The following is a 17,448-nucleotide window of genomic DNA, read 5'->3' as shown; positions in this document are numbered from 1 at the left end:
AATTCGCATTTGCAAAACATCTATATACAACTAAAACAGATCCTTGACTTATATTTTGAGACTTAAGAAAGTTCATTCCGAAACTAAAACTCAAGTTTAGTATGTTAAAGCAGCTCTGCCCATGCTCTTATTCAGGTTACCATGAGGGTAAGTCTGTCTATATCGATAAATCCTATAATACAATAATCCCATCATATTTGTGAATACTGCAATCACAATTTACCTTAAAACCAAGTGGAGCAATGCAATACTAGAAAGTAAAGAGGGTGTCTGGGAGTAAGCTATAAGGAGCAAAGACCAATGGCACAAACAGATACATATTAATAAAAACTCTGGTCCTCAAGATGTGATGAGCACCACTTCAGTGCAGCTACGGTGTTTCTACGTAATAGTAGAGGTTTAGAAGAAGATAGTAGAGGTAATGAAGTATTTGGATAGATTTGTTCAAGTCTATCTTAGCCACACGCCAATAATGTCATTGAGAGAGTTATTTTTCCTTGCAAACATTTGTCATTTCCATACTGGCTGTGAAGTGATACCAAAACACACCAATGACGGACACCAATTCAGGAGACGAGGGAGAAAAAAACACAGCCCTCATTCTGTGTGTTTTGCAGGCTAGGTTAGTCAAATTAGGTTGGTCTTTTTAGGACGATATTCCTTCCTTGCTAAGCCAGATGCCTTTGGACAATCAGCTGCAGTATTCAGGCAACCGGATGCAATGCAGTAAAACAGCTTTGTGTTAAGAATGCACTGTATTGAAAGGTGTTTCTAAGCTTCCGTCTGCCCCCACTGACATAAGGGATACAAGGCTTACTAGTGAATTATGAAGCAAAGTCTGACAGTGCACAACAAACCAATTTCTCTGGTCACCACAACAAGTGCCCCATCAATTGTGATGGAAATGATCAAGTGGAAGCAATTACTTTTTATTTGTAAATTTCATGAATAGTTGAAAATGTGTATAGGCCACAAATATTTCCTCGAACTGGAAACATCCAAATAGTTCCTCTTTTGATGCCATGTCCTTTATCACTGTATTAGATGTCTAACCTAAATGATTTTTGCAACCTTTAAATTCCCTTAGATATAGTTGTGCAACCTTATTGCCATATGCCAGGTATTCTATTCTGGGAGTTTAGATTGGTTGATATTATTCATTTAGGAAGCAGTGTGATGTATATATTACAGCATATTATAGCACAAAAGCCTGTATGGAGGATATACAAATGTTTCCCCAAAAGTATAAGTCCACAATGTTTTAAGTCTGTCAATACCTCAACTATTGGGAAACAGGTTTTGTAAAGGCAGGAATGTATTCCAAAGTGTATCTGAAGCTTATGTGAGGCTTCAGCAGCCTGAGTTAATCAAGTCAAGTGGATAGACTCCAACTGTCTTTTTTGAATTTTGAACAACATTGGAAGATATCAACATTATTTGTCTAACTCAAGAGAGCAGGTGGAATGAATAAAGCAAGCAAAACCTGTTTCAACATTCATACGGGCACCTGACTGTTGATTAAAGACACAATTCTGAAAGCATCCATCTGATATTGGCCCCAGCAGAGTTCCCTAAAAACATTCATATTATCTTGCCACAGTAGTCAGTGTTACCAGTCTTACACAGTGTTCTGGCATATGCCGATTATACTTGCCCATCCTCCTCACCCAAGTTTACCTTTTTTTCTTTTAAATAATAAAAGTAATTTATTTCCTTTTTGCATATCAACGTCAATTAAAGAAAATAATTATTTGTAAAATACGACGAGTGTTATCAATACATATATTATCAATATATATATTATTGGATGATGGATGCTACAATTGACTGAAAGTGAAAGTGTCTGCTCCGCACAGAGTCGCAGCATAGAGTAGAAGAGGTCAGATTTAAGGGACGGGACGAGAGAGTTGACAGACAAGATGATGACGAGGATTTTGTGTCAAAGCGAAAAGTAAAAGTCCCTATTTAGAAATATTTCTAACTGAAACCCAATGCTAATAGGGCAACCTGGTCATGTTAATGAGCAAAAGTTTACCCAGAAAGGCCAGACGCAAAGCCATCCAACGTTAAAGATCAAAGTAAGTTCTCTACAGATATTGATATTAAGTGTAATTCACCGGTGTTGTCACAAGTTTATTAACTAGTGGGAAAATGTCCTCACCTTGGACTCTTTATTAGATAAGGTTTGGCATTACAGCCAAAACAGCACAACACCTTCCCAGGGTAACTGTGAATTTACATTTTAAAGCCCCTATGTGTAAAGAAATAGAGAAAATGTGTGGTAACAACATAGACATCCAAGTTGAAATGAAAATACACAGATGTGGGTTTTTGGTGTGGATGTATTTGAACTGATGGAGGCCTGAGGCGAGCAGAAATCTTTGCATCCTGTTCTAAATACATATGATGGCATGAAGTTTGTGATCTTCTGAGGAACTCATTAATTTGCTGGGGTGTAGGTCACTTAAAGGTAAAAAAAGCTCCCTACATCAAAAAAAAAAACACTTAACTTGGTCCAAGTGCAGCTTGACAAACCACTTCTGCAAACGCTTCATGTGCAGCAGCTAAAGTGGATACATGGTGGGCTGCTGAAACAGGAGCCCCAGGGTACATGAGAGTAAGAATGTCAATGGTTTGCCCCACTGTACCCTCTCACCTGACTCCATAACGTCTCTCTGGCTCTGAGAAACTAACTTGAAGTAAGACAAAATACAGCAGCACTTAAAATAAAATCTAAATGTTATATTTAGTAGAAGGGAAGACTGGTTTAAGTGTGGGTCAGAATCAAGAAGGTTTGGTAAATTCATTGGCAACCAATTATGCTAATTAACTTCAATACGTTGTTCGTCCTTGCCTCTAGAAGGGCAGAAGTGTTTTCCGATCTGATGCCCCTGTCGGCATGACAATACCATTCTGTTGTGCCTTTTAAAACTGCAACAAATCAGTGTTGAAAAACGTATCTTCTTTACGATGTGACAACGCTATGGTTAATGGTGCAAGATTCGAAAATGGGAACATTTGAATGACTTTTCAACAGCTCTCAACATGTTGACGGCAACTGGTGGCTCACAGCTAACGATGCTATCAGCGCTAACAGTGCAAACTACGGCAAAAGGGCAGACAGCGCTACCTCAGTGTTTACCTCAGGGGGAACCAGAGGGTGGGTGTTATCAGCTGTAGAGCAGCGCAGAGCGGCGGCTGTGAGCTTGCCACTGGAACACGCTCTCATGCACGAACATGGCTTAAAAGCACACATAGCCGGCCTGGCTATGTCTACAAAGCAAGGACAAGATTGGACATCAACCCACACAGAGGGAGAGCGACTTCATTCTCTGCTCAGGTAGAAATAACCCCACCATGTCTTTACATAGCAAATAGTTGTTTGCTGCTTTATTAATGTTCAGAAGTTTACATTCAGCTCCTTCATGTTTTGGTTAGGTTAAGTGGATTAGGTTTTGGTACAGATCATGTAGTGGATTAAAAGAATAACATTGTTAAGGTTCGGGGAACAGCGTGGTTTGGGTCAACATGGCTACTTTGCTTTAGACAGGGGAGTCTCGTTGTCACGGTTACAATAATAAACACATAATTAAAGCTCGGGAACAATCTTGTTCACGCATAAAAAACGACAAAGACTGGCGGTTGGAAATGGGAAACAAACAGCTGACGACCTGGCTAAGGTCCGGTGTTTTGACGACGGCTGATGTCAGCCTCATTTCCATATTCAACTGCCTGACAGCCAATGACCGGCATCACCCCAGACAGATATCCCTGTAGTTTACCTCCACCATACCAATCACCGGGGCTGGGGATTGTAAGAAAAGATCAACAGCGGCCAGCAACCACAGACAATGAAAAAATTCACATTTTTGACCTCTGACAATAAAACTTCTCAAATTCATACACAAGAGTTCAGCAGCAGCACACAAAATTCCTTTTAATCACCACATCCCCGGCTGATCATGTCACATTCCCAGTGACACCTGGATGTGACAAAGGCTCAGACAGTCTTAACTGGTAGAGGATTTAAAAAGCCTTAAGACAGTGAATATGACAAACTGTACAAATTGTATTAAGCATGTGTTAGAAAGAGAACTAGGACACGTTACAGAAGCTAGACATTATATCAGAGACAGCCAATACACCAGTAACTCTGCAATAAATATTATGAAACTCGTGATACTAAAAGGCAAGTCCATCTTTTGAGCCTCCCTCACTAACAACCTGCAGGCTTGAGTGATGACTGTAAAAAGCTTTACTGTTCTTGTTCAATGACGAAAAAAGAACAAAAAATCACTTGGGAACTTTTCAAACCCCTTCAATATTTTCCTCCTCTCAGCTGTGCATCAATATGGGCAGTATGTGCAAAACAGTTTGGTCAAAGTACTGTGCATCTCAACACACCACTTCAGAGCAGTGGTTCCTGTATGAGAACATACATTTCAATTTCAGAAGTAAATATTTTTACACTGTTGACATCTGTCATCAGAGAGAGTGGGATGAAGTAGAGTTACCACTGCTGACGCAGCGCTGCGGCTGGTAAGAAGAGGCCACAGATGCCGGGTCAGCCCTTCTTCTATATATGAGATTGCAGCATTCCCCACACACAAGGTCTGAGGGCAGTTGGAGGGGTGGCTGTGAGAGAAAGATATATCCTGCCTCTTCTGTGCTCTCTCTTTGTGAACAAAGAGAGAGCAGTCAGCTCCTCTTGGCCCCATCCCACTGTTCACGTGGGCAGCCTGATGGGTTCATATCAGCAAGTCTTGCACCATTCAGCCAGAAGCTGAGAGGAGGAGAGTGTTTTAGGTCAACCGGCTAACCACTGCCCTCGTAGAGCTCAGACAGAGAAAAAGCAGCAGCTGGATAATTGGAATCAGCTCTTACATTTATGTTAAAATATAAGTTACACTCTGACAAGCAAAGGGGGGATGGTAATAGCTTCAAACACTCAGCTGGAGGAAGCCTTACAATCTGGACTGAAACTTCGCCCACAGTGACACACACCAGGCCAGACCCGAGGGCACAAAAGAAGGCCGACCAGTGATCTCATTTCAGCACTATGCTGCCTGTCATGCTGCATGTCCTCAACATTCAGAGAAGTGCTTCCACCAACAGAGGAGCTGAGCCGAGTAGAGAATGAGACCGCAACTCCGAGCTGAGTCACTTGCTCTAAATGACATTGGGAATAGGTTCACCGTTAGCGCTCATTGAATGCACTTAAAGCCAGAAGCTCTAGAAGAAACTAATGTACCACTCCTCTACAGAACTTGTACATCTGAGGGCTTGCAGCGGAAAACAATAGTTTAAATACACCTGGTATGCTTGGGTGGCTAGCCGATAATGCGGGTGCCAAATATCTCCAGGGCTAATTAACACCAGAGGCAAATCCGCCAAGCTGGCAGAGGGTTGCAGCTGCCACCTCACTTGCCACTGCAGTTATCTATATCAACCATTTCATCAAATCTAATTGATGAATTGTCCTTAAATAAGCAGCAATAAACTCTTAAAGAGTTCTACCCCAGCCCACTCTGCATTCAACATTTCAAACAGACTGCAGCATCGCTGGATTTTCAATGAATGCAGCGGAAGCAAATGCTTTATCCTGTCCGCTCGACTGCGCTGTGTTGTGGCCTCTCTGCTCTGCCTGTATGTGTGTGAGTCTATACCCCGCTGTGGGTCAAACAGACCTGCAGCCCTTTATACATCTATGAAACAGACAGAGAGCAGAAGACAGAGAGACGGAGACAGCAATGCGAGTCGGTCGCTACGATTTGATAAAGTCCCAACCTTACCTGAGCACTGTTATTGGCTGGGGGCTGCCCACCCACTGCCCAAAGCTGACACCCAAATGAACACAGCAAAATATGGAGGAAAGAGAAAGTCGTAGCAGAGGGCAGAGTCTCTGCAGATACAGACACTGCAACACACTTGTAGTTGATCATAAGTGATGATTCAGAGGGATTAATCGTGACATGAAATTTTGAGGACGAGTGCTTTTAAAGCTATCTTTCGTTATGCTGTCTTCAAGTGTAAAACATCAAGTAGACCTCTTGTAGAACACAAGAAGGTGGAAAGCTAGACCAAGACATCCTGGCAAGAAGATAAACCTGTTTTTAAGTTTGTTTTAGGTCAACTAAACTGCATGGCTGATCACCGCAGAGGCAGTGAGTTGAATAAGGACGGATTTTGACAAGTAAAAGAAAGAAAGAAAAGGGAATAAAGACAGAAAGAGAAGAAAGAAGATTTAATAAAATGAGTGTTGATGAAATGAAGTATAAAAAAATCAATTGTGGTTTATAATATATTGGGGAATTTCACATTTGTTTTCACATATATATATATATATCGTATCACTTTCTTTTCATATGTTTCAGTATACTAATAGCTTTTCAAGGTCATTTCACAGACACATTCTGACTTGACTTTTTGAAAGACATTTTGGAGATAAACATTGTAAAGGACGAGTACAGTGAAGAATAACATAACAAACAAAATGCATTGACCCTAATGGCTGGTTGTGGATCTAAAACACAAGCTGAATGATGCGGGTGAGCTCAAGCTCCCCAAAGAGCTGTTATAATAACCTACACTAAATATGACATATGACCAGCATCATGCTGAACAGATCAGGGTGGTAATTCAGAGTTGAGTTTTGGGGATTTCATTTGACAAAAAAAAGTTGTATGTATTCAAACATCAAAGTGAATGTTGAGTAAATGTCAAGAGACAAAGGAGGCTTGTGTGCCACAAACAAACGCCACTCATCACAACTAAGAGCCACGATAAACTAAATACTCTTTTATACTTCTATTAAGAAATGGCATATGAAAAGCACATGGTTCATTTATGAATATAGAGTACACTTTAATACAGTATTTCAAGCTGGAATACTGGACTTACCTCTACATTGATTTAGCTCACATAATGATATTTACAATTAATTGTCTTTACTGCAGCCTCGGCTTTGCAAAGCAGCAGACGACAGACAGAAACCTTTGTGCACAAAAAGAAGGCATACTTGTTAGTGTCCACTAAGTACACTCTGCAGTCTCCACTATTGTCCTCTAGCCAGTAAAAAATAAAAGTGTTCTACTCGAACACTGACACATAATACAGCTACATCACGTTTTCAAAGAAAAACCCACAGTTATCCATAACTGCACCACCAACCTCAAACACTACTGGGTGCATTCCCAGCTCATCCCTCCTACACACAAGCCGAGCACTATGAATAAGCTTCGCACAGTTTGCCAGCTCTGCAGATGCTGTTCTATCTGCCCTTTTTGCAACATTACAGTCGTACAACTCACCAAATACTGGTGCTGCCAATCCTTCAATGACTTGTATTTCCCTGCACATGTTTGTTGATCAACAAATAAGAGATTTAAAGATTTAAATTACCCACTAAATAGATTTGCTACAGTTTCTCCGCATGCTGACGATGTTGCCATATCCAACTTACAAGACAAAATAAAAAAGGCACATTCAAAATTGCAGTTAGGGTTTTCAACATCTAAAGAATGAGTGACTACCCCACATTTGTCTTGTGTTTTTGAGTTCAAGTTATTAAGTGAATATCTTTAGATTCTGGACAGTTTGTCGCAAAAACAAGACGTTTGAGGACGTCACTTTGGGCTTTAAAAAACTCAATATCTCTTATATCATACTCGTTAGCAGCTGTTATTAATGCCGTCAATGTTTTGGAATTCATCAATTGTAAAAGATATGGGTTTTTTTCCTCCAACCTATTCAGATTATAGTATAGGCTTTACTTTATCTACTTTCTTTTCTGCTCTTCCTCGTTGTTCTTATGTCATTTACTCTCTTGGATATGATGACATACTTTACCAGCCTTAACCTGAGACGGAGAACTCAGTTTGAAATGCATAGCCTTTAATGCATGCAAAAAAGAAACCCATTTCTGTTCTGCCTTGCTCCATCTCCAGATTAATCTTTTACAAAGAAGTTAAATCTTTACCCTTTGCAGCAAAGTATTTTTTAGCCTTTTCATTAAATTTGCCATAGCCCTTAGGAGGCCTTTATTTCTTCCCACTGTTCTGTAATACATAGGTAAAATGGAACATGCTGGTTCACAGGCCCACATGGTTTATCAGAAGCCCCTGTAGCCTAAATCAAACTCCTGCACTTTCCTTGATAAGCTCAAGGCCAAGCAAATAAATGAAGTTAATTTCTGTTGAAGAAAAGACTAAATATTCCATTTTACGTATTAAAATAAAACATCCTCTAATATCGTAATTAGTAATAGGCAATACTTCTGACGTAAACAGGCTAATATGAAAGATCCAGTTGATGCTTTGTATAGCTCCCGTCCTCCAACATACTGCGAGATCACGACATAGTTTAAGTGTTGTGTGCTAATATTACAGGACTTTGATTGACTCTCATGGTACGGACACACAAACTATACTGCACTCTCAACAAAGACACACAATATTACATTGTTTACATTATAGGATATCAGAGGAAACCTTTGTCAGAGGCAATGTCAATGCTTTTGAATGTAGGAATTTAACATATACTTTCCGATACCAAACAAAACTGGTGATTTTCCTGACCTATGAACTTTCTACATCATGACAAAATGCATAAATCAAAATGTTGTTAATGCTATATTCCAGTGTATTGTGTTACAGATTAAGTTCTTAATCCCCCGGTTTACCCAACCGTTGCTATGTCAAAGTTCATGCTTTGTTGAATCTCAATGTATTTGTCAAACTTCTTTGGTCACCGGGGAAAAAAGAGAAAACCATGCACGAAAACTGGTGTCCTTTTTTTAAACCACTTATGCATATGACAGGGGAAAAAAACATAAATTAAGGCTGACACGTGTCATTTCGCGACTAGGGAGGAATAAGCATTCAACGTTGGTGTCCCAATGTCAAGTTTCTGTTCAGAGGAGGTAGATGGTGCTGGAGAAGAGGGCCGGCTATACTCAAACTGTGACAGTCAGAGAGCTTTGAAGTGAAAGAGGAAAGAGAGAGAACAACAGAGGAGCAGGAGAGAAGATCACACTGTAAATGAAAGAATTGTTTCTAACCTCAATTTTAAGTTGCCAGGCGATGGTTGTCCATCGTAAACTGATACAATATCGAAGTCTTCCTCCAGAGCCAGTGTGACGAAGGTTAGCTGGATCCGGTTCCTCTCCCCCGTTATTATCAGCCATGTACAGTTGGCGTAGTTGGGATAGCCGTGGGGGAAACCCGGCGACTCTATGGTGCCATTCAGTCCTTGGACTACACCACCACAAGATTCAGCTGGAAGAGAGAGATGAGACAAAATCATATTAGAATATCAGGATCTCAAATCTGCCTCCTGCATCACATAATAACATTTCGGATGGATGTAAAACCGTGCTTTGCAGTCCTGCCTTGCAGTCTTGCCTTGCATACTTCAGATTTCAAAAGGACAGCTGTTTGTCTTGAACGTTTGTCAAGACAGAGAGTGTAGATAAAAGTTCATCATACATGTTTTATCTTATATCCTCCAAAACCTTTATAAATAATTGAATAGGGTGCGTTTTATACAATTCACTGAGCACAGCTTAAAAATGCACTATGTGCTACGCGAAGGGTTACAGTGTAACAAGCACCTGTCCTCACATGCAACTCCAACACAATTCAACACATGCCTCACAGCCTCGCATGAGCATATGCCATGTGAAGCTGCCATGCAGTGCCTGAATATGAGTACATACTGTTCTGTATATTATTTAGATGTCATAGCTGTAACCATTAATCCTTACAATGTAAAGTGCTGCGTTTACTGATCTCTTACCAGAAATAACATTCCATGACACACGCACCTCTACACACTTAAACATACACAGAATACTGTATGGTGTTGTTTTAACAGCTTATGTACCATGTGATCACATCGCTCACTCATTGAAAATCCAAAGACAATACACACAGCAGGTTTTAGGGTTAGGGGGTTCGGGTCACATTGAAGAGTTTACGTGTATATATCTTTAACATTAACTGCACAGACATGCACATGCACGCATACAAACGAAGCCAGCTCATATGCAGCGACTTGTGTTTTAGGAGCAAAACACATTGTAGAAAAAAACGTGTTTTTCAAAAACATTAACAAAAATATGTCTAGAAATGCTGCACATCACACTGTATGGCTGAAATGATCCAATGTATCACACATAATATTAGTTTCTTCAAAATATGGTCTGCTGGAAGTATGATTATTATTATGCAACTAAAACCTTATTTAAATTGGTTTTAAGGTTAGAGAAACCTCATTGCCATGGAGGAAAAATGTCTCAGCTGACACTGTTTGCTGTTTGAGCAGTATGTTCGGATCTCGACATCTCCGCTGGGTGTCAGTTGCTGCTGAATACTTGTATATGCATGTATGGCCATACTTCACAGGCGACATAGTTGCACACACCCATACACAGAAGAAAAGACTATATACAGCTGGCTACTGTAGGTTTTGAAGAATTCATGAACAGCTGTTTACTGTCTGTGTTGAGTGCGAGACAAAAAAACAGTAAATTAGTAATAAAGCAGCTCTTAAAGCTGCCAAAGGCTAATGTGTAACAAATATGATCAAAGCTATACATGTAACTGCTGCAACTGCAACAAACCAGAGCCGGAACTCAACAAAGGCAGAGCAAAACTTAAAGCAGCTAAAGTAAGATAAGGGAGAAAGACAAACACGAGCTAGAGTAGAACAACACTGACCACATAAAGAAGCCTGTAAAAGCCAACCAATGTAGCTTACATTGAAGAAAGAATTTTTTGAAAAAAAAACAATCAAGGTTGAAGGTACCACCCCATGGCATACTATACATGCATGTCTCAACCTTCTGTGTATCCACTCCTCTCCTTATACTTCTTCCCTCCATCGTTCGTCTTCTGCTACTCTCTCCTCGAGAAACACTTTATACAGTTTACTCCTAAAGCTCCTCCAATATACAGGGCACGTAGAGCAATGTGTGTGTGTCTGTGTGTGTCTGTGTGTGTGGCCAACATGAAAGCCAGCAGTAATTGTTTCTCAGATAGCGATTGGCTATTGATTTATTAACCTTATATCACTGGAAACACACTGTTTTTCATGGACACCTACACACGCACACACACACACACACAAGAAAAAATGTGTCATACACTCAAGACATCTATCTACTAGGTCACAATCTAGTCAAGCAAATGCTAACAAAATATGAATGCATCGGATTCCGTGGTTGTCTTTTCCAATCAAGATGAGATCAAAACGTCCGCATTGTGCACATACCAGATGTTCTTGTTTGTCTGAAGTAACACAAAACACACAAACACACGTAAATACCTATACACAGGCCCAAGTGGACAGGCTGGCAAGAACAGAGACGTGCATACTGTATGTGCATGTGCTCACACACGCACACCAGGACACACATGCTCGCACGCACACACACAAACGTCAAACCATCTGGAGTGTCCAGATTAATTTCAGATTGTTTTCCACTGTCTTTCCAACCCAATTCACCACTCCCCTCCAGTCGTCTCTGTGTGTGACTCCAGTTGTCTCCCTTTCTGTCCGTGGTCTCTTCCGATGCCAGATTCCCCTCTGCCCCCTTTGAGCAGATGGGATAAGTATAATTCAGCAGATATTTGCATCACGCTGGATGCCATATTGTAGCACCACACTTGGGGCATTTCAGAAAAAGTTATTTGTCTTGCTACTTTGTGAATGTAACATTGTTTGGTTACAAATGTGATGTGTTAGCATGCTAACAAACACAGTGTTTTGATCATGAAAGAAAGTACTGGAGGAATAAAAACTGTAACTAGATGAAACACTAGGCTAAGGGATGTTAACATCACCAATTTGTTTTTACAATTCCTCCTGAGGGGGACATTAATGCCTGTACAACACTTCATGGCAATTCATGATACATTTTACTGAACACCATAAATATCAACCTCATCGTGGCAGTAGAGGAAAATTCAGTATGCGTCATCCACTAGATAGCAGAGTGCGTCCGTACAAAGGTTGTATGGCAATCCATCTAATAGTTGTTGAAATAGTTAAGTCTGGACCAAAGTGGTAGACCCACTGACCGACCATCACTAGTGTGGCTTAAATAGTTATACTAAATGTTGGTTCTGGCAATACGAATGTCTTCTGGAAGCTATTTTGCAGGGGCAAACCGATGATAGAGGCCACCAGTCAGACAGCCGAGTGGTGGCTGACTGAAAAATATTTGAGACAATGTTTTCACCTGCCTGACTCAATATATGTACTGTCTATTGTTTTCACTGTCAGAACTTTTAAAATGTGTTTTGGTCTGCAATCGATAATGGAGACAATTAGACAACTACTCTTTATATATTCAAAAAGATGAAAGGCTATTACTTAATTGCCACAGTTGAAAAACAATACAACATAATCATAGAACAGAGAGATTTCTGGATGTGCCAAGTGACCCATCAACATTTAGGGGAATGAATGTAAGAGGAAATAGAAAAAAAACCCATAATATTAATGGTATGAATGTGTAAATTACAGATAATGACCCTTTGCTAAATCCTGCCCTTTGAGCGCTGACTCTCATGCAATAGTTCCAGATTGTTTTATTGCTGTTGTGGAAATTTATCATATCGTTCTTTTAGATATAACTTGTACCGCTTAAACCTGCATATATGTAGATAAGGCCAACCAGACTCATTTAAAACCTAACGATAAATGATTTCATAGGTATTTTAGCATTTCTGACTTGCTGTAGTGTCATTTCACCACCTAACCCTCTTCCCACGGAAAGGCTGGGAACCTGGCCTTGGGTGCAGCGGCAGATAGCGGAGGACGACATCTGCGAAGGGGGGGTGAAGGGAGGAGACGAGATAATGTGCATATACTCTGTTTTTGTCTATTCCTTGTTGTTAGACCTCCGAACCATCTGTGGGCCAAGAGCTCTATCCATTCAGCTGAATTATTTCTTAGTGTCTGTTAAATAAATATGTTTTTATATTTTAAGAGTTTTCTCATCTCGATTTTTTCTCACAGGGAGGTTAAAAAGATTATTTTCCACCACAATTGCCAGGCTGGTTTTGTGGATTTTGAGCTAGTCATGGTTAAAACTTTGTGTAACTGTGACACTCGTTACCTGGAGAGGTTCTTAGGAGATATTCATTTCTATGTTACGTTTCTATATAAAAAAGCTGTGGACTTAACATTAGCAGAGTAAGTCAACACATCATTAAGTATACTTAATGGACAAACATGCTGCTTTTGCTTTTTTAATGAATGCAACAGTTATTAAAGACTGACTTCCTAATTCTCATTGTCTTCTGTCTCGAGTGCCAGGTTCTATCTTTATCTTTTTAACCTGTTCTTGCTGCTGATCACATTGACATCCTGAATATATATTTCAAACATATATTGTATTTTCTGTCTACTCTGAAATAGCTTTTTTCTTTTCCAAAAAATGACAGTGTGGGCTCCATGGTAACTCTGACAGCTTGACGGAGTAAATGGTAAATGGACTTGTACTTGTATAGCGCTTTTCTAGTCTTCTGACTACTAAAAGTGCTTTTACACTACATGTCATCATTCACCCATTCACACACTGATGGCACCTGCCCATCAGGACTCTAACTAACATTCACACGCCGCAGGAACAGCCTGCAGGAGCAATTTGGGATTAAGTGTCTTGCCAAAGGACACATCGACATGGACTAGCCCAGCCCGGGATCGAACCCGTATGTTAAATAGCAGCTCCAAACACATACATACAAAAACATGCTGTTGTGTGACGCACACTCAGACACATACACACACACTGACAGTCTTCATTATAATACAGGGCTAAATCCTACAGGTATGTTTCGTTTGATTTATATCCCGCAGGCTTCGAGGCTTTTCCTCTGTTATTTATGTTCACTAGTAATTCAATCTTACGTGCAGGTCTGCAGGGCTGTACACTGGTTAAAATATGGATAGCTACTTTAGTATTTTACCATATTTAACAAGTATCCCCGAGAGCTGCGTGCCACATGCTAGCAATCAAAATCGAAGAAACATGATTATCTGCATTTTACACTTCTACACAAAAGAGAGATGTTAGATATTTCTATTGCGGATGAAAATGAATTATTTCTCAATCATTTTTGCCCAGCAACCCAAACAAAGTCTGCATTGTTAAGTAATAATTGGAACAGTGCACAACTCTACATAACAATCAGACAGATTGTTGAATGTTAGGTGTTGAGAGGTGGAGCGCTCCAGTAGAACCTGACCACAAGGTCCCTGGCTCATAAATCATGTACTGGTCTCCTCTTTCCATGGCGTGCTGGGCCACAAATCAAATGCATCTTTCTAAGTTACGCTGTGTAGAACTATCGACTGCAGTGATTCAATACGGGCTATGAAAAAAAAAAGAGAGGAGAGGAGAAATCTGTCTATTTTTCTGCTATACTTGTTGTCTTTCCCACCTCTTCTCTTGTACCACCCCTCCTTCTTTTTCATTATCTCTGTGTCAGAATCATTGTGTCTCTTCCACACTATATTAGTCTCTCTGTGACCGTCCATCTCTGGATCTACCCCATCCACTGTATATCTTTCTCTCTCCAGCCTCCTGTCCATCCTTGCTGTCTTTATAACACCGGTATTATAACCATCTCTGTGCTTACCGTGCATCTCTTGCTCCCTCACTCTCTTCCTTCCTGCAGCTTCATTCCTCTCCATCTCTTTCCCCAGCTCTCTGTCATCACCTCCCTCTTCCCTTCCTTCCTTCTGCCCTGCTCTCTCTTCCCTTCGTCCCTCTCGCTTCCCCCTCTTTTGCCACAATTATCTCTGTATTAGCATCATGGCATCTCTCTCTCTAAGTGTCATTACATTGCTCCCTGGCTTTATAGCTATTCTAATCAGTATGTCATATTGTCTCTCTCCTGGTGTCATTATATCTATCTCTCTGCGTTTTCCTCTCTTATCCTGCGAGAGCATTAGCTTGTTTTTATTCCACCCACTCACCTCCTATATTTATCACACGAAGAACAAATAGCACAACCTCTCTCTGTCTGTCTTTCTTGCTATCACCATTTCTCGCGCTCTCTGTCAGCCTACTGTCAAACAGTTTAAGTAAATGGGACTGCCGTTAGATTCAAGCATTCAGGCCATTTAGCTGGTGCTCAGTGGAGATAAAAGCAGGTCTCTGGAAAATAACATGAAAGTCCGTCTATGCAGTTAACTATATTGGAATCTGTTTCTAAAAGACGATGTGTTCGCCCTTGACAGCCATCGTGATGTTCATTCTGAATTGATAATGAAAGAGTGCGACTTTGGTCCATGCAACTTGCAACTAGTGTGTTGAAAAAAAAAAAGGAAAATCCTTCAAAAGGCAATACTTGTGGTCTGTGTGATTACTTTTTGAGAGTGAGATGACACTGTGCAAAGTTTGCTTGTGCTAATAAGTAAACAAAGTGTGAAAATGAATTAAAAAGCGAACTTGCAAACTAATAAACACTGAACAAACGATGTTGAAAATTCTACCGAGCTCCTCGTTACACTTCAATAAGTTGATCAAAGAGCTTATTTGTCAAACACAAGATTAATATACTTGCCATTAGATGCACATTAAACTGTCATTTAAATCTATACTGCAGGTGATGAGCTAAACAAATTGTGAGGTAGGAGACAGGACACACCAAGTCACCAGTCACCATAACAACCATGGAATAGAGGAGAGACGTGCATCATGCGCCATGTGACACACACACACACACACACACACACACACACACACACACACACACACACACAGATGGAGAATCACACAGAGACACACAGGGAGAATCAAGGCTACATCCAGAGTAAATCCCAAACATTGTCAGCAAGGAATATGGGTTGCTGTCTGAAGATAGCAGAGATAGGTAGGATGGATGGTGTGTGTGTGTGTGTGTGTGTGTGTGTGTGTGTGTGTGTGTGTGTGTGTGTGTGTACTGTAAATAAGCAACAAAGAGACACAATCAAAGATCTGCTCTCTCTTCCTAAGATAGGAGACCATGGACAAAGTGAGAGAGGTGCATGGCAGATAATTGCATGTGTACTTGTATTTGCATGTTTGTGTGTGTATTGTAAAGTATTATCTTCATTTTTCATCATTCTCGCTTTGAAAAACATTGACTTTGTGAGTGAAGACTGCGTCTGTAATCAATCATCCTTTAACCTACAACTCAACAGCTTATGTTTTGAATATAATGAATGGAGATGATTCAAAGGGTTTAAATCAAATACCAAACAAACTTAAGAAAAACAATAATTTGCGAGTTACATCCCTTACTACAGGCCTTGCATCTCCCTGTGATAGCTGTGCAGCTGCACATAATACATCTTTCAAAAAATTTTACAAATCATGATTGATGTATTTTTCAGTACAGATATTACTGTCTCTGCAGACATGGTTGCTCACAGGCACCGGCTGAAGTTCTGTCATTCCATTATTTGTATTTGCTTCAACAGTCTCAAGAGAGCAGCCCATGCTTGTTTGTTTGGGGGGTTTGGGAGCTGCTGTCAGTCCGGTGATGCCAAAGCACTGGGGGCAGTTTTATGAAGTGATGGCTAATGCAGTGGAGAACAAAACGACAGCTCATTACTGAATGTGTCGCCACAGTCAAGAAATACAAGTAGAAGACTTGCGGATTGGTCATTTTAGGGTCAAATGTTTAAAATGACATGACTGGCTGCCATATCTAGGACAGGGAGGTGAGAGTGGCATACGGTGCTTAGTGTTCGACACAGCAGTCCAAACGGAGTTTGACTGCTTCAAGTCTAAACTTGTAGAATTGAGTGTTTCGAGTGTCAGTTTCAACATGAAGCAGTCCATATCTACTATTTCCTAAAGTGCTTGTACGTCAATTTTTATTGGTCGATACAACCACCATGTCGCTTTTAATAGGTCCTATGAAAAGTATCCCAGCGTGAGGTTACCATTGAGGATGAATTGTTTGTCAATTCCCCATTTTATGGGGTCTTTGAAGGTTCTCTCTGTAATATTCACAAGCATTAATATAGCATCCAAAAACTATTTGCTATAGTGGAGTAATGGCTACCTGAGCAGGGAATGAAGTCGCTCTCCCTCTCTGTGCTTTGTTTACGTAGCCGGGCTGTCCATGCGTGCCTTTTAGTGCACGTTAGTGCATGTGCTAGCTCACGGCCACCGCTCTGCATTGCACTCATACGGTGGCGGCGTGGAAGTGTGGTACCCACCCATCAGTTCCCTTCCCAGGTAAACACTGTCAACTTTGTCAGCACTTTTGCCAATAATTGCACTGCTGCTATTGTTTGCACTGGTAGCGCTGTTAGCGCTGTTAGCGCTGTTAGCTGCGAGCCACTGTCAGAAAGTGGAGCAACATTAGTTTACATTTGGAGTTTGGATGAATGTAAGTCCAATATTCAGGACTCTTTTAGCTCTGTTTTTGGTACCAACCAACT

At 40.6% G+C, this 17,448-nt stretch overlaps 1 protein-coding gene across 1 annotated transcript in view; it reads right to left on the bottom strand.

Annotated features, from left to right (window-relative positions):
• The window catches only part of LOC306699065 (CUB and sushi domain-containing protein 1-like), a gene marked incomplete at both ends in the record, with an annotated part of 346,947 nt that overhangs the window by 251,014 nt on the left and 78,485 nt on the right, over positions 1–17,448 (bottom strand). Inside the window, one exon of the mRNA XM_079163564.1 lies at positions 9,059–9,275. Coding sequence (XP_079019690.1) covers positions 9,059–9,275 — 217 coding nt within the window. The remainder of the gene's footprint in view (positions 1–9,058; positions 9,276–17,448) is intronic.

This window comes from Pholis gunnellus (genome assembly GCF_910591455.1).
Source record: "Pholis gunnellus genome assembly, chromosome: 1".
Classification (NCBI taxonomy): domain Eukaryota; kingdom Metazoa; phylum Chordata; class Actinopteri; order Perciformes; family Pholidae; genus Pholis; species Pholis gunnellus.
This window is presented reverse-complemented; position numbering and strand designations above follow the sequence as displayed.